At 32.2% G+C, this 24,746-nt stretch overlaps 3 protein-coding genes across 3 annotated transcripts; all 3 read right to left on the minus strand.

The window, feature by feature from the left end:
* LOC127258272 (50S ribosomal protein L12, chloroplastic-like) lies at positions 1-700 on the minus strand. The gene has a single exon (XM_051285066.1). The coding sequence runs from the start codon at positions 659-661 to the stop codon at positions 92-94; it is 570 nt and encodes a 189-aa protein (XP_051141023.1). The 5' UTR covers positions 662-700; the 3' UTR covers positions 1-91.
* Positions 701-4,709: 4,009 nt separating this feature from the next.
* Positions 4,710-8,174, minus strand: LOC127258379 (MYB-like transcription factor EOBII). The gene is made up of 3 exons (XM_051285193.1): positions 8,042-8,174; positions 7,766-7,895; positions 4,710-5,293 (listed from the first exon to the last, which is right to left on the minus strand). The coding sequence occupies exons 1-3, from the start codon at positions 8,118-8,120 to the stop codon at positions 4,858-4,860; spliced, it is 645 nt and encodes a 214-aa protein (XP_051141150.1). The 5' UTR covers positions 8,121-8,174; the 3' UTR covers positions 4,710-4,857.
* A 10,736-nt stretch (positions 8,175-18,910) lies between these two features.
* Positions 18,911-23,441, minus strand: LOC127257973 (polygalacturonase At1g48100). The gene is made up of 4 exons (XM_051284583.1): positions 23,054-23,441; positions 21,863-22,042; positions 21,564-21,771; positions 18,911-19,618 (listed from the first exon to the last, which is right to left on the minus strand). The coding sequence occupies exons 1-4, from the start codon at positions 23,402-23,404 to the stop codon at positions 19,029-19,031; spliced, it is 1,329 nt and encodes a 442-aa protein (XP_051140540.1). The 5' UTR covers positions 23,405-23,441; the 3' UTR covers positions 18,911-19,028.
* Positions 23,442-24,746: the final 1,305 nt, after the last annotated feature.

Here is a 24,746-nt window from a genome sequence, read left to right on the forward strand (position 1 = left end):
TATACGTAAGGGTGTAATTCATTGTGCATAATGTGATGAGTAAATTACACACAGGATGTTACAAAATTCCTACCAGTTTTTGTGTTTTGTGTTAAGCAATGGTGACCTTCGCGCCGGCTTCTTCTAGCTGCTTTTTGGCTTCCTCCGCCTCCTCCTTGGAAACCGCTTCCTTGAATTTCTTCGGCGTTCCTTCGATCAAATCCTTGGCTTCCTTGAGAGGTAAATTTGTGAGAGCTCTAACTACTTTAATTGTTGCAATTCTCGCATTGCTCGGAACCTCCTCGATCACCACGTCGAACTCTGTCTTCTCTTCGACGACGGCAGGCGCTTCGGCCGAAGCAGGCGCCGCGGCGACGGCGGCGACTGGTGCGAAGGAGGCAGCAGAGACGCCGAGCTTATCCTGGAGGTACTCAACGAGCTTCTGAGCATCAGCTAGGGTTAGATTCGAGATCTGGTCGCCTAGCTCGACGACTTTCTCCGGAGCATCGACTGCGGCGATTGGACGGATGGAGGCGACGCGGCGGCGGCGGAGGCGGAAAATATCGGTGGAGATAATTGAGAATTCGATCGATTGGTTGCGAAATTGCGGTTCCGTATGAGCGGTTGAAGGCTTTTGATAACAGGGAGAGCCGAGAGCGAAGGAGGATAGAGCAGACGCCATTGGATGAGCTCAGTATAAGATTGCAAAATGAAGAAGATAAGGCTACTGCAGCAAATAAAATTCGAGCTCTTAAACGAATTTACAAAAATACCCTCCGAGGATTAACATTGGGCCGGCCCAATTTCAATGCCTAAGATCCAAGCGGAAGCCCAATTTGAAAGTGGCCCAATTAGAAGCCCAACAGAAAAATTAATTAAATGCGATGAAAACTTTCGTTTTATTTTATTAAAAAAGAAAAAGAAATCGTTAGAGTCTCATTTGCATGCGGTCATATATAGCCGACACGACATGTGATTCATATTTATCTTTCACGTGCTACTCTATCCCTTTCATTTTCCACAACAAACACGTGGGGAAATAAAACGAATGGCTCACATTTGAGTAGGTTTATAAGGATTTTAATTTAATATTTTTTTAAAAAAATTATATATATCTCGAAGAAACGATTGAGACTAGTACATATTCAAAGTGTCTTTGGTTAAATTGAATAGTGTTGGGGTTAATCAATATAATGGAGGTTCCAAAAGGGTTTTATTTTACTTTAGAGTTTTATAAAGTGGTAGGCAAAAAAGCCCACAAGTGAGAGTTTCTTGAATTTGTGTGGTCAGCAGAACTCCAAATTAAATGGCGTGTGATTAATTAATGATTTGATTCAAATGTGAGTTTAATGTAAAATTAATTAATTAGTTAAAGTAGCTAGGGGGTGGGGGGTGGGGGGTGGGGGGGGGGGGGGTAGACATTCATAGTGACGCGCGAGTTAGTTAGGCATATGGAGGAGTAGTGGAAGTAGAGATGATATGATATGTTTGCATGGAGATATTATATGAAGATATATGTATATATAATATATATATATATATAGAGAGAGAGAGAGAGAGAGAGAGAGAGAGAGAGAGAGAGAGAGAGGGTTTGGGCAAGCAAAGGGATAGTCGTATGAAGAAAGCAAATATTGATTTTTGCCAAAATAGGTTTGCAAACTTTCCACGTGCCTATTTACACTCACTCCTATTAGGTATTTGTTTCCCCCATGCATCCTTTTTATAATGAGTATATCTATTTTATGCTATCTCCGTCACATTTACAATATCTGATACACTATAGATACGATATTTTAAAAGGGATGTAATTAGTAGATAATTAAGAATATATTAGTGAAAATAATTATCCTATAATATAAATAATTATAAATTAAGATTAAGATAACTAATTTGTTTAATTAAAATTTTAAAAAAATTAATTAAAAAATTTAAAAATGAGATTAAAGTGTGTAATTATTTTCCAAAAAAGAAAAGTGATATGGAATGTGGGACGAACAAAAACGACAACATGAACATGGTACGTGGGACGGATGAGTATAAAATTAGAAAAGACCACTTTAAATTGAGAATGAAAAAATACAAACAAACACCGCCCGGCCTTGTAAGTTGTAATCATTATTCTGTTTCACCCACATAGCCACATACATCTATGAAGGGCTGTATGGATGAAAACGTGCAAGTGAATAATACTGCACGCAGTAAAATATCCGAAACGCGTGGAGTTAAAATATCGCAAGCATATTATTTATTGCACATGATACATATAATTATAATACTTACTATGTTTCTTTACCCAAATTTGTCTTAATTTTACTATTTGAATTATGCGTTGTTCAGAAAAAATACATATATATTTTTTTCATAAAATATTTCATAAAATATTAATTTAATATCAAAATCAAACCAAATTTTTTCAAACTCAACCAAAAGAAACACACCTTAAAATATTTCTTATATGTACGTGCATCCATGGATCTCTGCTCATGCCACTCACCAATAAACTTTGTCTACAGATGTCTCATGCGAAAAAAAAAAATACTCTCTCTGTTCCATAATTATGTATCTATTTGCTTTTTGCACGGGGTTTTAAAAATATTAGTATTATATTAGGATGTAGTAGCAATAAAGTAGAAATGACTAAAGTAACCTTATTAGTATTGTGTGATATAAATGTAACGATATTTGTGTAATATATTGTAAGTTGTAAGAGTATTTATAATGTTAGGTAGATCGTACAATTACTAAAAAAGAAAATGAATACTTTGTTATGAGACAGACTAAATAGAAAAATGGATAGTTTATTATGGAACGGATGAAGTATATTTTTTTCGAAAAACGCAGAATTCAAGTAATAAAAATCTGTGATTTTTGGCACAAGAAACATACCCTAAATTCATGTATATATTTTTTTAGAGTTTTTAAAAAATTTTAAATATAGATAAAAAATTAATACTTCATCTATCGTTCAAATCGATGTTTATTTTCCTTTTTAAGTTGTCATAAAAAAATATTTACATTTCCTTTTTAAGTAAAAAAAATATTATACTTTGTATTTTTTTACTATAAAAATAAAAAATTATAATTATTACTCATTTTTATTAAAAAAATTCGTGTCCGATTATATGAGCAGGTTTGTATAACAGAGAGAATATTTGCTTTGACTTTTGTTAAAATATATAAATAATTTTTAATTAATATTAATTAATAAAAATCAAATCTTCAAAAAATTTGTACATGATGAGTAAGAGCCTTATATATTACTATCTCCGTCCCACACCGTGTCTGCTACACTGTAAACACGATATTTTAGGAGGGGTGTAATTAGTAGATAATTAAGAATGTATTAGTGAAAATAATTATCCAATAATATAAATAATTATAAATTAAGATTAAGATAACTAATTAATTTAACTAAAATTTTAAAAAAAATTAAAAAGTTTAAAATAAGATTAAAGTGTGTAATCATTTTCAAAAAAAAGGAAAGTGACATGGTATGTGGGACGGACAGAAACGGCAACGTGGACATAGTACGTGGGACGGAGGGAGTACTACATTAGACACCTATTTTCTTTCAACTATTTTCAAACAATTCAAATTTTCAATCGTCTAGTAAGGAATGACCGGGTAGCGTTAATAGTGAATTTGTAATCGTGAAGTCATGGGTTCAAACCCCAACGCCTAGTTTGCAGGTTATTAAATTTGGTCGAAATTTATTCGGTGCGCACTTTCGGATAGCAACGGCGGTTCCCACATTATTAAAAAAATAAAAAAATTCAATAAATCTTAAGCAACCATTTCATAGGTTGATAAACTATTCAAGATTTGGACACTTTCCCAATATATATTTGATATAATAAACTCTTTTTGTCTACACTAGTAAATATTTTATTTGTCATTTTAGTATATTCAAATTAATTTTATTATTTTTTTAAAAAATAATTCTAAATTAAATATTAAATACTTAGGGGTGGACATGGTTTGGATATTTGCAAATATGTCGGTATTTGATATCCGAACCGAACCGAACAAATACCCGAAACCGCGAATCGTATTCGAATCGAAAATTTCAGTTAACTGAAAATATTTGTAATATTTGCAAATAATTCGAACATAACAGAAATTAAAAAAATAATATATTAAAAAATAATTAAAATTTTAATTAAATCAAAATATTTGCAAATATTTCAAATATCCGAACCGAAACCGAATTGAATATAATTATTAATATAAATTTTAAAATATAATAACATAAATATATAAATAAATTCGGAAACCGAAACCGAACCGAATCAAACCGAACAAATATCAAATATGCAGTATTTGTATTCGAACCGAATTTATTCAATTAACTGAAAATTCGATTCAACGATTCTGACGGTTCGATTTTTTTAACCACCGAAGTTGCTACAATTTTTAAAAAGGTGTACGGAAATACAAAGCAACATACCATAGACAGCCAGTTGATAAGGTCGGTTGATGAAGTCATTATTAACTGAGTGTTGTCGTAATCTAAATACTATATTGTACTATTAAACTACACGTCAACAAAAATGAAAAAGTACAATACTTGATTAGACCCACTTAGGTAACCTATAAATTAATCCATAATTAGCTTCCCAAATCTCAAAATTAATTAATTAATAACCCAATCATTTTGGATGTGATCATTCAAATTATGCATCATATTATCTTTATATATATATATATATATTCATATACAATCAGTGCATCGATCATATACAGCACAAACACAGAAACTACATATAAAAACTCTCTACCAAAACAAAAAGCAAAAATAAAAACTATAAAAGATTTGATTAATTAATTAATTAACTATAATCAAGCTTAATTAATTTTTTCCATAATCCATAATAAAATCTACTCTCCATTAAGCAAGTGCATAGGCCAAAGATCGTCGTCCATGCTCCAAAGGCTCAACTGATCGTTCAAGTTCGATTGGTCCGTCGCCGTCGGAAAATTCGCCGCCGCGCAGCTCTGAAACGCAGCTCCGGCTGCGGCGGCGTCCATGCTTCCGGCGGCGGCCTCCAAGGAAGAGAACGATTGGTCGACGGCATGGTCGGCCCCGCCGTAGGAGATGTGGCTGCAGTGGCTTGTGCTGGGCTGATCATTTGTGTTAATTCTCTGATAATCATGGTCGCCGGCGACGGCGACGGCGACGGCGCCGGCGCTTTGCGCTGCGGTGTTTGGATCCGCGTGTTCGCCGTGCTTCATGTGCTTTTGAATTCGGGTCCTCCAATAATTCTTTATTTCATTATCGGTCCTTCCGGGAAGATATTTTGCAATTTTCGACCACCTTCATTCATAGCATAATATAGAATATATGAGAAATGAATTAATTGACCTAAAAATTAGGTGGAGATAGGAAAAATGGGAGTGGGGCCATGTAGCAACTAAAAACATTGCATTTTGAAGATGATTAGAGAGTGCATGTTCTATGGTTGAAATTTAACATATCTATATAATAATTAAATATAAATTTAAATTAAATTTGGGCATATCCTACTACTAATTTTCTCATTACAAAAAAAATAACATATTTATAACGAAATTTCATCCCTAAAGTTCAAGTAGCTAACGTCATTAGTAACGAAAAAAATAGATTTAGTGACAAAAAAATTTTGTTACAAAAATGATTTTTTCTTGTAGTGTCTCCTCGTGCCCTCCTCCCTCGTAGGAAAAATATGTATGTTAGATTATCAATTTTATTATGTGAATATTACATTGTAGTTAATTTGTGACTTTGGTTCTAAAAATATATGTAGTGATCTAAATTTACAGGATTAAAATATTTATGAGCCAATTGTAACTTGGACGACTAAGATACAATATAGTAGTGACATAATGGAACTATTCATCATGTATATATATCTATAAAAAAATTTCCCTGCAATCATATACAAGCAAGGTGTTGTTTAGCTTGAAAATATATAATATTTCTTTTTTATTTATTATGGTTGATATTGTTTTTTTTTTTTTTTTATTCAGAAAAAGTTGTAAATTAAAAATATAGAAAAATAATCCCAAGCCCCTGTTAACAGTCCCTTAATGATTTGCTTTCATGTTGTGACAAAATGATAAAAACATATATATTTTTACCATGATACATGTAATATGATAGTATATAATTAAACGAAAGACATGATCACTTTATGGCCATGTATATATATATATATATATATATTGTAATTATTTTCAAGTGGTTCTTCTACTAATAAATTAATAACACACAAACATGAAATCATGCAAAAAGTTCAACCTCAAACATAAATGTGTGTATCTGTACAACACTTGATGTTTAGTTTCTTTCACCTTTATTCTACAAAACCCCCCTTGAAAATGACTACTAATATCTATATATATATATTACTATGGCCATGCTCATGATACATATACATAAATGTGTGTGTGTGTATTTGATGTTTTTGTGATGTTAAATTGACCCTTTTTTTTTAACTTTTGTTTTGAGGGTGGGAGAGGGGTTTTAGGTAAACAAAAAAAAAAAAAAATATATATATATATATATATATATAATAATTATGAGGAAAGAATAATAAGTAGTGAAAGCAGAAAGAATTTAATTTAGGCAAGTTGGGGAGGTTTTACTATTTATCCAGAAAGGTTACGACAATGCATGGGAGCCAACAGCTGCTTACTACACTAAGGTAGGTGCTCGTCCTTGTCACACCATCTACACCGTTCCCCAATACTAATCGACGGTGGAGATCGGCCCGGGCGCGGAGCTCCCGGGAGCGGCCAAGAATGAGTCGACATAGCCAACAAGTGGGGAAGTGCATGTGTTGATAATGTTATATGTGACTTGATGAAAAGGGACTTTCTATTTTCGGAAAAATTCTATCCCTTACATCATCACTCCCTTCTTTATTCACAACGTGTTTCTCTCTCTCTCTAACTCTCTAACCCTCTCTCTCTCTCTCTCTCTTAGTTTTTAAATTCATCTTTTCTTCCTCATCTTTATCAAGATTCTGTTTACACTAACAAATATTATTTCAGAAGGGAAACTATGTGTAAGCTCATGTAAAAATCTTACATGATCATTTTCATTTGGGTGAAAAAAAAAATAATTATTATTATTATTTCTTTAAGAATTTGAACATATATAGATCATCTACCTTAATTAGCACAAATGGGATCGTTGAAAATTAGTCAAATAATACTATTCGAAAAATATATAGAGAGAAAATTTAATTTGGTGGCCAAGATCGAAGTGCAAAACTAATTAAGTTCATTATATAAACAATTGATGAATAATTTGCAGCCAATCATCTGAATTTCCTCACGTTTAGAATTTCTGTATATAGCCTTTATTTTACCCATGCCTCGATAAAAATAATACTATTCTGTTTCAAATATATCACAAATTAATTTTACCATGTTGCCAAATTATACATAAGACAATAAATAATTTGTGGCTCACTTTTTCTCCCCACTGAAAAGTAAGTTTATGATATATTGATATTCCCATAAATAAATAAATAAATAAAGTAAGTTTATGATATATTGATATTCCCATAAATTAAAAAGAAAAAAAGAAAAAAAAAAAACTAAGTTTATGATATGCATGCATACGGTTGGATCAATTTCTTGGCAGAGAATGAGCCCTATTTTTTGCTAAATTTATTTAGCTTATTTATTTCCTTCGTTTGCTACTTTTTCCTTTTGCAACTTAATAACAAAAATCACATATAAAATAAAAATAAAACAAAAATAAAATAAAATAAAAATAATATAATGATTATATATATACCTGTTTCCCCATTTAGCATGCAACTCCATGATCAAATGCTGCTCCTCCGGCGTGATATTTCCGCGCCTAACGTCTGGCCGGAGGTAGTTCAGCCATCGCAGCCGGCAGCTTTTTCCCGTGCGCTTTAACCCTAAACATGTTTAATATACATATATATGTATATTCTTATTAGGGTTTTCTTTAAATAAATTGTAAGAGATTAATGAATTAGGGTTTTTATCGAATTGTATGGACACACACACATATATATATATATGTATATAAATTGAAAATTACCGGCAGATCGAGCGAGGGAGTTCCAAACACCTTCGCCGTGATTAGCGATGTAATTTATAAGAATGAGATCTTCTTCCATAGTCCATGGCCCTTTCCTCACTTCAACTTCTTGATGGTGATGATGATGATGATGTTGATGAGATTTGCATGCTTTCTTGTCCATTCATTAGATGATCAAGAGATTTAGAGTGAGAAATAAAAGAGAGAGAGAGAGAGAGAGAGAAAAAAAAAAAAAAGAAAAAGAAAGAAAGATATTTTTTGGAGATAAAATAATAATGGAAGGGTGAGCTCAATTTATAGAACTTGTGTAGGATAATTTTCTCAATCTTTTGATTGCCTCTTATAATTAAGGATTGCCCTCTAAATGTGCTTTTAACCTAACTTCAATTCAAGATTTAAATTACTTCTTTAATTTGAGATGATTTACAATACACACATACATACATAAATATATATATATTAAAATATTTATGTAACATTATTTATAGGCATATTTGTAAATTCTAGGGACTTTATTACAGCGGGACACAAACCGTAATACGACGTCGTTTACTGTGAACGTGCAGTGGCCACCACTACTTTACCCAATTATTACTATCTGCTTAGTCCTCTCTCTAAATATTTATATGTACCCTGTGGCTTATCTTATTTCTAATTAAATTTAAAAAAAATAAAATTAATTATATATATAGTAAAAAATTTTGACATGACACCCACACAAAAAATTTATCTGCAACTGTAGCGTGACAAGTGAGCTATAAAAAAATATTTAAAAATGTTGTGATATTGACGTTTCTGTGTACGTAACATGATGATCATCGATCTCCAGTGCATATATGTAAATATGTACAGCATATGCTTATTTACCATAATTGGACATATGAATAATTATTTTTAATCGATTTCCAAAACTTATTTCCACTTCAAGAAATGTATTTATTCTTAAATCAATTTTTTTTTTTTTTTTTAAAAACTACACATAATATATATGATTAACTTACTAGCTCAATAAAAGTAACAATTAGTATAAATTTATTTATCTGTATCTTTTTATTGTTTTGATAATATTACATGTAAATCATCGTGTGATGTAAAAATTTAAATATAAAATTTACGTCTTATTTAATGTTATGAATAAGGAATTGGAGTCGGCTTGTTTAATTTACTGTGTATTCTTACATGTTCTTTAGAATTCATATGTTTTTGTTAAAATTATATCATTAATTTTTTTATTCAAAATATCTTAAGAATAGTATTTTTATTTTTATTTTTGAAACGATTACACTCTTAAATTATGGAAGAAAAAAGTTTAAAATTTTAAATTAGCCTGGACTAGGTCTATATGACTATATGCAGGGCCGGGCTCGGACGAAAGGGGCGTCCGTCCAGTCCAGGACCCAATCTAAATTGGGACTCATTATTTAATTATATTATATATACATTATTTATATATATAAGTTTTATTAAAAAAATTAGAGTAAATCATTTATATATATTTAGAGGTCTTTTATTTTTGTTTTAATTATTTTTTTTGCACTAAAAAGATAATAAATATTAGACAAAATTACTATTACTATTATTATTAGGCAAGATTACCAATAACTCCTTTATAATTTCGAAACTCAATGTAAATCCTCTATATACTTTAAAAATTGCATGAACCTCTTATACTTTAAAAAATGTTCTATGAAACTCATTTATATATATATATATATATTTTTTATGATGAGAAGATGATTTTTCATCTATATTTTTTGCATGGTGAGGATTTCATATAGCGTTTGTTAAATATAAAGGAGCGTTACGCAATTTGTACAATATGTGAAAAATTTATGTTAAGTTTCGAAATTAAATTTATGATATAAAAAATGTTTTTTTTTATTTATATTTTATTATAGGTAAAAAATATTATATATATATATATATTTAAGAGTCTCTGACTTTTATTTCGCACCGGGCCCTTCGAAAGTCAGGAAGGGTCCTGACTATACGGAACACTTAAATTGAATATATGAAGTTTAGTTTTAAGAAATCCAAATTAATTTGAATGGACAAAACAATGGGAATTTAACACAAACCTAATTATCTAGAAATAATTGTACTAATTATTAGCACTTATAAAGTAATGAAAAGTGACGTGCAAAAAAGGCTAATTAATTTTAATTAATTGTGACACTGTGGCTTAATTAAGTTAAAGGTTTGACTTAATTCCAAACGGAGATTGTACCAAATTTAGACCACTTCCATACTTCCAATAAATTAATTTTACAATTTTTAATGCAACCATATACAGATAATTAGTAAATCATTTAATTTTATAAATTATGGCCATATTTTTAAGTAGTTTATTTTTATGTTTTAGATTATTACAAAATAGAAGAGTATTAATCAATTTGCTGCTTTACATTCGATGATTTTTAGAACGCCACACAACAGTAAAAAAAAAATAAATAAATAAAAAATAATGTTTTAGAAAAATTTCAACAAAACTAAATAAAATTTAATATTTTTTTACTATAAAAAATAAAATTTAAAGATTAAAAGTATAAATCAATCGTACGGATAAATTTTTTATTATTTTTTATTATTTTTTACATTACAATATAAAAAATTAAGAGAAACAAATTACTATAAAATATACAATTTTTATTATTTTTTACATAAAAAAATACGTATATTTTGAGAGTTGGGGGTCAGTTCTCCTTAATCCTGGTATAGTTCGTAGTGAGTAATCATCAATTAATTTAATTGACATATTATCCACTGAAATTATTTGAAATAAAGTATAGCCGATATATGTAGTTAATTATGTCTAAATTAGGAGATGGTGAGGGAAAAGGACAAATTGAGTGTAGTAATTATGATTTCTTGTCTGGACTTAAGCTATTAATAACCAACTCAAGTCTTGGAGTGACTGATTCCTAACCTATTTAATTAATTAATATATTTGTGTGTGGTTGAGTTTGAATTTTGCTAAATTGGTTTCATGGAAAGAATTCTATTTGGAGGAAAATAATAACGACTTTTAAGAATAGGTTACGTTGTAGATTAAGGTTAATTAATTAATTAATTAATTGCCTGATTTGATAGGCCGCATATGCAATGCAATGCAGTAGTAGTAGATGTTATCCTGATTAAGACTTTCTTAATATCATAATAATAATAATAATAATAATTAAAAATTATATGAAGACAAGTAATTAAACAAACCTTAAATGACATTTGATAATTAATTGTGAAATTGATATCAAAAGCCCAAGGAACGTTGTGGGCTGAAAGTTGCAGACCATGACCCTCCAGCAATGAAAAGCCCATCATACTTATTTGGGATTTGCCATTTGGATTTCTGAATCATTTCTTATTATTATTATTATTATTATTATTATTATGGTATAATAGTATTTTCTTTTTTAAGTATTGGAGCGTGATTACATAGTCTACCAACGGTGTGTTTTTGAATTTTGAGTCACAAATTTAAATAGTAAAAATTTTGAATTTGAATAGTTGTACAATGTAATATAAATAGGTGTTGATGTGATGTTTTGAATGTAAAATTAATTTTTAGTATAATATAAAAATAAAAAAATAGGTGTTTGATTTGATGTTTTTTGAAAAAAAAAATGGGATGAACAGTGTATTTGGGGGAGAATCCCAAACAAACACACCCTAAATACAATATTTTCAGGGTGTGTTTGTCTCGGGGTTTGGATTTTGGATTGAGATTTGAATAGTAAATTTTTCAATGTGAATAGTTGTATGATGTGATATAAATAGATGTTGATGTGATGTTTTGAATGTAAAATTGATTTTTAGTATAATATAAAAATAAAAAATAGGTGTTTGATTTGATATTTTGGGGAAAAAAAATTTGAATGAATAGTAAAGTTTGAAAAAAATCCCCCAAACAAACACACCCTATGTATCCTACATATATATATTTTTAATTATGAGAAAAAATAATATTGACTATGTTCATCCAATATTTTTATGAAATGATTTTTTTTTGTGTGTGTGGTAGGAGAATTGAGAAAAATATAAAATATGTTATTTTAAATTGAATATTTACCTTTTTGACATTTTTAATGACTTTTTATAATGAATATTTGAAATTTTTTTTATATAAAATATTTTGTATTTATTATTATTGTTTTTAGATAATCACAATTAAAAAATGATGATGGAAGGAAAGAACGAACATATCATATCTGTTTTTTTTTTTTTCAAGTGTTTCGATAGATAAATATTTAAAAATTAAGGAACAATTACGGGCAACTAGTAAAAAATTATTTGCTGATAAAAATGAAAAAAATAACCAAATATAAAATTAGAGAAGAAAGGAGATTTGCATTTCAGATGCATGACTTTTCTAGATTAACCAAGGGAATCTGTACATGAGAGAGGTTAAATACAATTGATGGAATCTAATAAGTATTCCCGTAACAAATCAGTATAATAAACTAACAAACTAATGTACACGTGTATAGTCATATCTAGATTTATCCATAATATGTATCATCACTCCGATTCCTCTGTTGGGCCTCCTCTGCTTCTTGGGTATATTGTTGAATGGGCTTGTTGTAGATCACTCAAGTAGCAACTTCATTCATCACTCCCCCTCTCCCCCCCCCCCCCCCCAAGCGAAAATGGGCTGTAAGAGGCCAGATTCAGCTTGGAGCGAGACAAAGTGAAAGCGGATGAGGACAAGGCTTCCGTGGAAACATCTGCAAGTTGCTGAGATGAGGAAACGTAGATGGGATCAATAAGACCAACAACATAGTGATCACGCACAAAATGACAGTCGGTGTCCACATATTTGGTGCGTTCATGGTGGATTAGATTGTTGACCATGTGTATACATGTCATGTTATCACAGTAGAGAGGAATGGGAAGAGTTTGGGGCAACTTAAAATCACGCAATAGGTAGGTAATCCATAGGAGCTAAGCTACAACGGAGGTAAGAGCACGATATTTGGCCTCCGCTGAGGAACGAGCAATGGTGGTATGCTTCTTTGTCTTCCAAGAGACCAAACAAGGGCCTAGAAAGATACAATAACCCGTGAGAGAGTGACGAGAATCAAAACAACTAGCCCAATCTGCATCAACAAAGGCAAGGAGAGTAGGAGATACAGTAGCAGGAAACTCCAAGTGATGGTGCATAGATCCATAAAGATATCGGTGCACTCTCAGGGCTGCCTTCCAGTGCTCACTAGTGCGAGCTGACATAAATTGAGATAATTGTTGGACAACATAGAAAATGTCTAGTCGTGTCATGGTGAGGTATAGAAGACGACCAACTAACCAACGATACTTCTCTGGATTTTATAGACGAACGCCTCTATTTTCTGCAGTTTCGAGCCAGTGGCAGCTGGAGTTGCATAAGGGTTGGAGTCTTGGAGGCCAGCTTCATGAAGAATATCTTTGAGATAACGGTGTTGAGACACAGTAATGCGAGCATGCGTGTGAATAATCTGAATTCCAATGAAGCAATCAGCTGGTCCAAGATTCTTTATAGTGAATGTCTGATGCAGGAAGTCCTTAAGAGCAGTAATGGCTTGAGAATCATTCCCTGTAATTAGAATATCGTCTATATAGACAACAAGTGCTGTAAAGGAACCTTTAGAGGAACAAGTAAACAAGCACATGTCATGACTTAAACTGCACATAACCGAACATAAGGAGCTTGGATGTGAATTTTTTGTACCACTGTCGTGGTTCTTGCTTAAGTCCATATAAGAATTTTCGTAGCTTGCACATCTGTCCATGAGGGATGTTGCTGCCTGGTAGAGGTTGCATGTATATAATTTCATAAAGATATCCATGAAGAAATGCATTATTGATGTCGAGTTGATGGATGGTCCACCTATTCATCGAAGATATGCTCAAAAGTAATCTTACGGTAACTGGCTTGGCAACATGAGCAAAAGATTCATTGTAATCTTTGCCTGGTATTTGTAAATAGCCTTGAGCAATCAATCGAGCCTTACAACGTTGAAAGCTCCCATCTGCATTTCGCTTGACTTTGAAAATCCATCTGCATGAAATTGGTTTTAGTCCATTGGGCAGAGGAGTAATTTCCCAAGTCTGGTTACGCTCAAGAGCATCAAGTTTTTCTTCCATGGCTGTTCTCCAGGTAGCATCTTGTTGTGCCTGTGCAAAGGATTTACGTTCCTGCAAGTTAACATTATAGATAACATGCCAAATATGCTTAAGGGAGTGAGAGAATGTGGTAACATAGTCCTGTAGCTAGACAGGGGCTTTGTGAGTTCGCTTGGTATAATGAGAGATATAAGGAGTGGATTCAGATGAAAGAGAAGAAATGTTAGGGGTGGTTGCTATGTCGGATGCAAGTTGATATAAAATGGGAGATATATCTGTATAGGATGGTGAAACAGATAAGGGTTCCTGTATTGGATCATAGGATTGGTCTGGCAGCTCAGATTGTGTGGAAAAAGAAGAGGCAGGTGATAATCTGATGAGTAATGGGGAATGCACATGAGCAGGTTGGTCATAATAATCTATATGAGGTATAGGTTGAGGAGAAGATGGTGAGAGGATAGAGTCAGAAACATAACCAGGGGCAAAAGGAAAAATAGTTTCATGAAAGATAACATCCCTAGCTATTAGTCTCTTTCTATGCTCAAGATCAAAGAGCTTGAAGCCCTTTTGGCCAGCTGGAAAGCCAAGAAATATGCATCTAACAACCCGGGGATAAAGTTTTCTTTTATGGGGGAATATGTTGGTTGCATAACAAAGACAAACAAATATCTTCAAGTTGGAGTAGTCAGGCTTTTTGTGGTGAAGTTTCTGAAATGAAGTGGGCCATTTCAGAACTGAGGAAAGAGTTTTATTGATCAGGTAAGTAGCATGTAGGACAACCCCTCCCCAAAAATATGTAGGAAGAGAGGCTTGAAACTGGATAGCTCGAGTAAGTTGGAGGAGATGTTTGTGTTTTATTTTAACCTTACCATTCTGTTGAGGTGTGAAAGGATATGAATGATGATGAATAATGCCATGACCTTGATATAGAGCTTGACATTTATGGTTAAGAAATTTAGAACCATTGTCGGTTCTAATACATTTAATGGAAGAGTTATATTGGTTTCTTATCAACAAGATAAAGGTTTCAATATGATAATGAAGATCATGTTTATTAGATAAGAGATAGGTCCAAGTAGTTCTAGAATAATCATCCACAATGGTTAAAAAATAATGACAACCATTTAGAGTAGGAGTTTTATAGAGACCCCATATGTTCATATGTATCAATTCGAAAAGACTGTTGGTTGTGGAACGGCTCTTATTAAAAGGTAATCTAACTTGCTTGGCCCTATGACAGGTATCACAAGGTTTGCAAGAAAAAGAGTTGCACAGGTTCAGATGTTCAAGGGTGTCTAAAGAACTATGGCCTAACCTACAGTGCCACAACCAACAGAGATTAGAAGTAGCAGAGATTGAGGAGTTTATGCTGTGAGAGAGAGGGTGCATGTAGAGGCTTCTTTCCAGCTTTCCAGTGGCCAAAGTTTGCTTAGAGCTCTGGTCTTGTATAACACAATGCGAAGGTGTGAAAATTAGATTATGAGATGTATTATTTAATAAGGCACTCACGGACAGAAGATTGAATTTAAATGAAGGAACATAGTAAACATTATGCAGGGTGAGCTAAGGGTGAAAAATGACAGAACCAACTTTGGTAGTTGTAATCTGTGTTCCATCAGGGAGCATTATTTTAGGCATGTGATTTAAGTGTGTGAGAGAGGTGAATAAGGATTGGTTCGAGCATATATGACACGTAACTCCGGTGTCCACAAGCCAAGAATCACCATCCAAATGCACTGGACAAACAACATGAGTCATACCTGAGTAATTTAGAGCAGAGTTGGCATATTCTGTTGGAGCTTCAGACTGAATGATTGTAGTCTGGTTAGAATTCAGTAGCTTTTGCATCTCTGTTTTAATAGACTTAATCAGATCAATGAGCTCAGAGTCCTTACTGGGAGATTTGTTTGGCTCCTTCTTATCCACCACAGCTGCAATGGAATGTTTTTTCTTGTTATCAGTGCCTTCTTTGTACCAATCTGGAATGAAAGCAAGTTTTTTTATTGTGTCCCTTCTTTGTGCAGTATTCGCATATCTAGCTTCACTTGTCAACTTGGTTCTTCTTCCTAACAAACAGCTTATGACCAGTGTCTTTCACAACTAACATAGCACTATGTTCAAGTGCAATGTGAATTTCACGTTGTTTCTCGAATTGCAGCAGTAATGAGTAAACCTTGCTCATGGTTGGAAAAGGATCCATGATCAATATTTGTCCTCTTGCTGCATCATAACTATCATTAAGGCCAGTGAGAAATTGGATCACCAAATCTCTATTCATCTTGACCAGAAGTCTTGTGTTTAGATCACAACTACATGAGTTTCCACATTTGCACTCAATATGAGGATCAACAGTCGGCCATTCCTCCCACAGTTCTTGCAGTTTGGTTGCATAGATTGCAAGGGAATCATGACCTTGCTTAAGAAAGTTAAGGGACTGCTTGAGTTGGAATATGAGCGAGACATTGGACTGACCGAATTTCTCTTTCAAACTTTCCCACAGATTTTTGGCTGTAGAGATGAAAATGAAAGCACCTTGTAGATCAGTGATCTGTCGCGCGGTCAATCAAATATTTCACCTACTCCGTGATCACAATTTAATGTAATATAGGGGAAGTGATCGTCTCCACAGGGATTCTGTGATTCACTCTTTCGTGTTCTAATGCAGTAAATAAAGAGGGAATTTTCTTTTATTATCTATCTAATGAAAATAAAATAACAAAGCAATTAAATTAAGGGGGAACTGACTATCAAAGGGATGCCTGGCTCAAGGGATGATGCAGTTATGACACTTGTGTTTTGTCATTAATTCAATAAAATTAATTCTTATTAAAGTATCAATAAATTGGTTATAGTTATCAACAAGCTCTGACAACCAATTTTTCCTTACAGTGTAGGTAATTAAGGTACGACGGTTAACTTACCCTAATTAAGCAAATAAACTTAGGTGCGCCCATAAGAATATTGCTTAACCGCATTGTAATCTAGAAAAACCCAATTCAAAACAATCACTACCCAGGAGGAGCAATTATATTTGATTGTCTAACCCCCGGGAATGAAATATTCAACCCGGTTATCACCTATTCAAGTGCGAATACAATTACGGATATCCTACCTGAATTGAACTTTAGATTATTAGACTAATTTAAATATCGGTACCAAAATATTCAATCAATCTAACAATCACAAACGCTATTCTCAGAATTAGACAAATCTTGATAATCAAAAAGAACTTTTATAAAGAAAATCAAGAATCTCCAAAACAAAAGAACCAAAACATTATCACCCCTCAAACCAGAAAAGTATCTACTTCATAATCAAATAACAAAGAATAAAAGAGAAACATGAAGTCATAGTGGGATGGGGAAATCTTCTCTTTCGATTTGCTCCTGCGTGATCTATGAATCTATCAGTCTCCTGCTCCTGTGCGTTTCTGCCCTAGCCGTTCCCAAATAGGCGTGTCTTTTTTTCTTCTTATTTGATTTTTGCCATAATTATTTTGTAGATGGGCTTTTGGGTCTTTAATTAATTTTATTTCCTTTTTTCTGCCAATTATGCCAAATTTAATATTTGTCCTCTGCACACAGCAAATAAACAATTCGCATATAAATTAGGTAGAATTCAATCAAAATCACCCAAATATCGCATATGATATGAATATAAAACGCATGCGATTTCTAACTATCAATCAGCTGAAATGGAATTAATAATCCATCCCCTGATAAGGGCATTCACCTCCATCCTGGTATCATACTCAAGAGAAGTTGGTTCTGGCTTTGGTTGCTTGCCTGTGAGAAAACCAGTCTTCCCTTTGGCCATTAAGGCATTCTTGACGCGGTGACTCGGTGAAATAATTGTTGGTTGTAAGAGGTGTTGAGGATAATGTTAGGTGTGATTGATCACCACTAGATAACTGCAAAGCTTTGGGCAAGGTTTTTTGAACAGTCATGGCTTGGGCTGCCAATCTAGCAAATGTTTCTGCAGTATCTTGAGGAACCCGAGTAGGAGGTTTGTTGGGTGATTCCATTAATGAATCACTAGATGAAATGAGAGGAACGACTATTGCTCTGATACCATGATAATAAAAAAGAAGAAATAATGAGATATGGTCCCATAGCAAATCAGTATAACAAACTAACAAACTAATGTACACATGTATAGTGATATCTAGATTTATCCATAATCTGTATCATCACTTCAATTCTTCTGTTGGCTTCTTCTGTTGAGCCTCTTTTGCTTCTTGGGTATATTGTTGAATGGGCTTGTTGTAGATCACTCCAGCAGCAACTTCATTCATCACAATAATACAATTGTAGTAGTGAACTCATGTACTTGAATCCTCAACCCTGTTACATGTTTTATTTCATCTTGATATACTTTATTTATTTTTTCATACAAAATTAAGAATAAACTAAATTAAACTTGTTAACTACACTTGTAAAATAATATTTCACTCACAATATTTCAATACTTACCAAATTTACTTTCATTTTTTTTTTTCATTTGCCCGTTAAATTAATCCTATTATTAATTTTGATAAAATCAAACATTCAATATTTAACAATTATTTTTTATTTAACACTTATTTACCATAATTGTTACTGTTTCTATTACGTCCTCTATCTTCATTTCATTTAATTACTAACTAAATTTTACCATTAACTATCTTTTTACTTTTCTTAATATTTTAATAAAATATTCATTGTCAATTCCAAATTAACTAATTTTTACCGAAGAAATATATATATATATATATATTATATCACCACCTTCACCTATACGGCTATACCTACCGGGAGATGTATACTACTACTACTAAAAATCATTAATTCTAACATTATAGTACAGCACAACCCTCACAAGCCACAAATACACCGTACAGAATACATACAAATCAACACGAACTAAAACCGCCGGCGGCCGCCGGGGGTTTCTTCTCCGGCAGCAGACAACCGATCCGCGGCACCGTCGCGGTCTGCAGCGTCCCGTACGCCTTCCAGCAGAAGGGCCCCTCGTCGTCATCGGCGGCCTTTCCGGCGGCCGGCGTCAGGTTTATGCCGGCCATGGTAATTCCGGCGCAGGGGTGGGAGTCGCTGCACGCGAGGCGCACGGGACTGGCGCCGGTGTAGGTGCCCTGAATGTTCTGGTAGGCGACGCCGGCGACGGCGACGGCGGAGGTCTTGTTCCGGCAGGAGTGGGAGTTGCAATAGTACTGGTCGATCTGAATGGGCGTGACGACCTGGGCCACCTGTATGTTGGCGAAGATGATCCCCTGCACGAGGCCCGACCCGCCCTGCCACGTCTTGATCCGGACGCCCGTCATGGTGCCCTGCATGGCCGTGTCACGGACCGTCACGTTGGACACGCACGCCCTCGTGCCGTCCTTTCCCAGCCCGCCGATGCTGATCCCGTGGCCCGGCCCGCAGTTGACGTTGTGGACGTACACGCCTGAGCACCCTGTCTGTATCGAGATGCAGTCGTCTCCTATAAATATACATAACCTTCATTTATTTTCGTCCATATATCACAGTATATATATATATATATATCTCTACATTTTGATATTGGATCAGCAGTTCTATTTTTGCCCAGCTCCACATAGTCCTGGCTCAGTTTACCGGTAAGATTTTACTTAAGGATTTTACTATTCTATATATTTTTTTTTTCTCCAAAACTATCAATTCAAAGAATAAATTTTTATTTATTTTATTACACTAAAATCTAATTTTACATTCAAATCATCACATCAACACATATTTATATCACATCAAATAACTATTTCAATTCAAAATTTTATTATTTTAAAATCAAAATTCAAAACCAAAACCTCACAAGTGGCTGAAGATTTTGTGTTAATCCGGTCAAATCAACATCATATTCACTTGATCAACAACTTATTTGATATATACATACTAAATGTGTATGTATATGTGATATACATAAATTTTGTATTTATAAAAGGTTTCAATTACTCTACCCACTGAATTATTGCCTCTCGTGTATTGATCAATCACATTATTATTACTACTTTATTTTTCTATGTTGATATTTGAATATTAATTATTATATCGAAATATAGTATAAATTAAGAAAAAGTTACAAAAATACTATCATCAGTGTTTTATAATACTAATAGAATGACAATTGTAATTATACAAATATAAAAGTATTTTTAATGTTAATACAATGACGTAAAAGATAAATATAGCCTTAAAGGCGAACGGAGAGAGTATTATTTTTGTTTTAAAAATATATGTGACGGAATGTGATTAGTCGGTACACAATAGACATAATTCATTCGGATAAGGTAACTAAATCGGGGCGGTGATTCTCTCCCTTACATTTTGTATCAAATTAGATATTTTTTTATAAAATATAAAATTAAATAATTAATTTTTTTTTTAATTTTTAAAATTCAAAAACTTTTACAATGTATTTTTCCAACAAACAAATTTTGATACATTATTAAGATTATAAAAAATATAATATATTAAAAATAATAAAATTCAGAACATATTATTTATTATTATTATTACTAATAGCCTCTTTATACCTAATACTGTAAAAAAACACATTAAGCTAGGCGGAAAAAAGACATAAAAAAAAAAAGACATAAAAAAAAAAAAAAAAACACAACAATTTTTTGTGTTTTTTTTATTTATTGTTATTCTAAAAATATATATATATATATCTAATTGTCAAAATATCATTTTAGAGAGAGAGGGGAGAGACAGAATATGCCACTATGTCTCTATGCTATTTACTTACTTCCTCCGTCCTATGTAATATAGGTATATTACCGTAGACACAAGAATTTAGGTAAAGTATAATTAGTAAATAATTAAGAAATATATTAGTAAAAATAATTATTATTTAGTAAAAATTATTATAGATTAAAATTAAGATAAGTAAATAGTTTAATTAAAATTAAGAAAATTATAAAATTTAAAATTTAAAACGCGATTAAAGTACATAATTATATTTCCAAAAATAAAAAAGATAAGTTATGTGGGACGGACGAAAATAGAAAATAGGGACAAATTATGTGGGACGGAGGGAGTATTTATTAATATGCTTTTTTATATGATTTATTTGAATATAAATTTATGATATATATATTACTTCCTTCAAGTCCTATGATAAAGTATTTATTTTTTTATTTTGGTCTATCCCATAACAAAGTATCAATTTTTTTTTTGTAAATGTACTATCTACCTAATATTAAAAATACCTTTACAACTTCCAATATATTATATAAATATCATTATATTTATATCACATAATACTAACAAAGTCATTTTAGTTATTTTTATTTTATTCCTACTATATCTTAATATAATACTAATATTTTTAAAACTTCGTGCAAAAAGCAAATGAATACAATGTTATGGGACGGAGAAAGTATTAGATAATGTGGCGAGATATGTACCGCAGGAAAGAGATGCAGTGTGGATGAGGACATTTTGGGAATTCTGGAGGTGGATTCCGTCGGTGTTGGGGCTGTCTCCAGGGGACGAAACGCTGATGCCGTACACATGGACGTCTTGACAGCTGTCGAACTTCAGGTGCGTCTGAGGGCTGTTTTGTATTTTCACACCTGTAACGGTTATGTCTGTGCTCCCGTAGAACCGAACCGCCTGGATCCATTGGATAATTCCATTCCACATCACTCTCATCACATTTTTATTACTACAAAATAATAATATATATATATATTGTACTACTCACTGTGGGCTTTGTGCTAGGCATTTTTCCGGCGGCGGCGCCGCCCCACCAGACGGATCCGCGGCCGTCGATTGTTCCTTTGCCCTGGATTGTGATTCCTCTGAGCTCTGTAAATTCTAGCCACTGCACCAGACCTGATTTCCATGATCCAGACTTGGTTGGAGCTATTATATTCCCATCTACCTGCACTAATATTAATATAAATATTAATTTTAATTAATCAATTAATTAAATTCAGACTATCCGTTTATCATCAATTTCATCAAAAACAGGCAAATTAGTAGAAATGGTTACACGGACATATAACCATAGCAATTGTGTAAAATAAAAACAAATGCTCCCTCCGTCCCAAAAGTATAGTCTTATTGGATTCAATACAGAATTTAAAAAATATTGATATTATATGAATAGTCGGTAAAAAGTAAGGATAAATGACTTTTTTTGCCCGAGTATATTAGTATAAAAATAGTGGCAATTGTGTAATAATAATAAAAAAAATAAGAATAATTTAATGGTGATATTGTTATTTATGGAAATAAGACTATTGTTTTAGAACGGACAAAAATGGTAAACAAGACTATTGTATTGGGACGGAGGGAGTACATATTTGTTGTATTGAAATTAATTGTATTATGTATTGCGGGAAACTATGTTATGTGTTATAATTCATGTGTTGTCATTTGCATTATAGTAATATAATTCATGTATTGTTTGTCTTTATATTGTTGTTAGTATGTCATATAATATTATGTTTGTTTGAGATTATCAATAGTTATATTATATTGACATAATTTATATTTTACTCTTTTCATATTTACTTTTGTTGTCGGTCATTATATTTAATATTAGAAACATTCTTATATTTTTATAATTTTCTGTATAAATATTATTTTATTAGTATTATAAGATATTAATAAAAATAGTTTTGTAATTTTTTCTTTATTTATTCTGCATTTTGATATAATAATTAGTATTCAAATACTAATACCAAAAAAAAAAAAAAAATGAAACCCTTATTATTCAATAATATGTTTGCCATATATGATGCGTTGATTATCCTTATATTATGTGCTGTGGATTCACGTGCTATATTTATATTATATTAGATATTTTAAATAATATTTTTTGTATTGGTATATTTTACTTATATTGTGTGCTGTCAAATTAATTAATATGAAAAAATAATTAAGTTACCTGGAAGACAAGACTGTGCGAGCAGCCCCGGCCGGAGAAGGAAACCTGCCTGACCAGAAACACGAACCCCGCCGGAACCACCACCGTGGATCCTTTTCCGGTGCAAGCATCTGCCCACGCCGCCGCGAACGCATTCGTGTCGTCGGAAACTCCATCCCCTTTTGCTCCGTAGCTTCTCACACTTAAGGAAGCGCCGCCGCCGGGGGTAGGAACCACCGGCGGCGGTGGTGGAGGAGGAGGAGGGCTGCGCTTTGGCTGCTTGGAGTGTTTCCGGTGCTTTTTGCCGTCGCCGGCCGGCAGAAGGCACACCAGGAACGTGACATAAACGAGAACCTTAAGAATGTTCTTCATTGCATATGTTTGTATGTATATATGTATGTATCTATCAGGTGTGTTAATTAGTTGTTATTGTTGCAATTCCATCAGCCCTGTTATTTATAGTGTGCTCAGAATGATGTTTCCACGGGTGTGTACGTGTTTGTTTGTGCTTTATTGGGGGGTTTTCGATAATTTTTTTTTTTCTTTCAAAAAAAAAAATTAAAAAATGAGAACTGGGGTGTGTTCACGAATTTTATTTTAAGCTTTTTAGTTTCACATTGTTGAATTTTGTATAAAAAGAAATTGTATATATGGAATATTTTCATTAAAAATGAGAATTGGGGACAATACTTTTTACTATACAATATCATCTATCACAATAAAAATAAAATAAATTAAAATATCCAAATACAGCCAAGATGTAAATAAAAACAAACACAGAGATATACTTTGTGTGCATACATATATATATACATGAGGTGAACAGTAGTTATTACACTGATATTTTTTTTTTTATTCTTAATTCAAATTAATTGCGTATCGTATGGACAATTGCTAAGAATACTAAGTATCCATCCAATTGCGTTACTAAAATGCTAAGGTTTTCATTTAAATTTATTGTCATATTAATATATGCATGCATTTTATTATGGTAAAGTGGACTTACTGTTAATTCTTGATCCAATCATCTCCATATATATATTTTTGTATGTTATGATATCATATGTGTTGGTTCTCAATTCTTGATTAATTAATTAATTGTGGACTATAATATAGTATATGATATATATACGTAATTTGTAGACAACAAGAATAATAATAATAATAATAATATAATAATAATGTATATATTGTCAATGATCACACAGTACTGTGAATTTAAACTTGTTTTAATAATATATTTCAATATGCTATTTAAATTTTACGGAAAAAATTATTTTTGGTCCCAATATAATCAAAATTCATCAATTTTGGTCCAAATATAAAAATTTTATCAATTTTGGTCCCAATATAATCAAAATTCATCATTTTTTGTCCAAATATAACCAAAACTCATCATTTTTTTTCCCAATATAAAATTTTTATCAATTTTAGTCTCAAAATTTCATCATTTTTTTATCACAATATAATCAAACATTATTTTTTTTGGTCCCACACTGTCAACAAACCGACGGAAAATGCTGACGTGAAAAGAAATCAAACCTTATATTTTTTTGGTTCCACCCTCAACAAACCGACGGAAAATGTTGCAAGATTGTGCAATTTCTTCAAATATAAATATAAGGTTTGATTTTTTTTTCACGTCAGTATTTTATGTTGATGTGTTGACGGTGTGGGACCAAAAAAAATAATGTTTGATTAAAAAATGATGAAT

Source organism: Andrographis paniculata, unplaced genomic scaffold (genome assembly GCF_009805555.1).
Source record: "Andrographis paniculata isolate CXL003 unplaced genomic scaffold, ASM980555v1 Contig59END, whole genome shotgun sequence".
Taxonomy (NCBI): Eukaryota; Viridiplantae; Streptophyta; class Magnoliopsida; order Lamiales; family Acanthaceae; genus Andrographis; species Andrographis paniculata.

Bases quoted from the DNA above. Each gene is read 5' to 3' on its own strand.
- LOC127257973 (XM_051284583.1), bottom strand. From the start codon at position 23,404: ATGAAGAACATTCTTAAGGTTCTCGTTTATGTCACGTTCCTGGTGTGC. The intron at 21,772-21,862 runs GTGAGTAGTACA...CAATGGATCCAG, and splicing joins TGCCTAGCACAAAGCCCACA to GCGGTTCGGTTCTACGGGAG. The intron at 19,619-21,563 runs GTACATATCTCG...GTATATTTATAG, and splicing joins CACTGCATCTCTTTCCTGCG to GAGACGACTGCATCTCGATA.
- LOC127258379 (XM_051285193.1), bottom strand. From the start codon at position 8,120: ATGGAAGAAGATCTCATTCTTATAAATTACATCGCTAATCACGGCGAA. The intron at 7,896-8,041 runs GTAATTTTCAAT...AAACATGTTTAG, and splicing joins CTCCCTCGCTCGATCTGCCG to GGTTAAAGCGCACGGGAAAA. The intron at 5,294-7,765 runs GTATATATATAA...CTATGAATGAAG, and splicing joins CATGCTAAATGGGGAAACAG to GTGGTCGAAAATTGCAAAAT.
- LOC127258272 (XM_051285066.1), bottom strand. From the start codon at position 661: ATGGCGTCTGCTCTATCCTCCTTCGCTCTCGGCTCTCCCTGTTATCAA.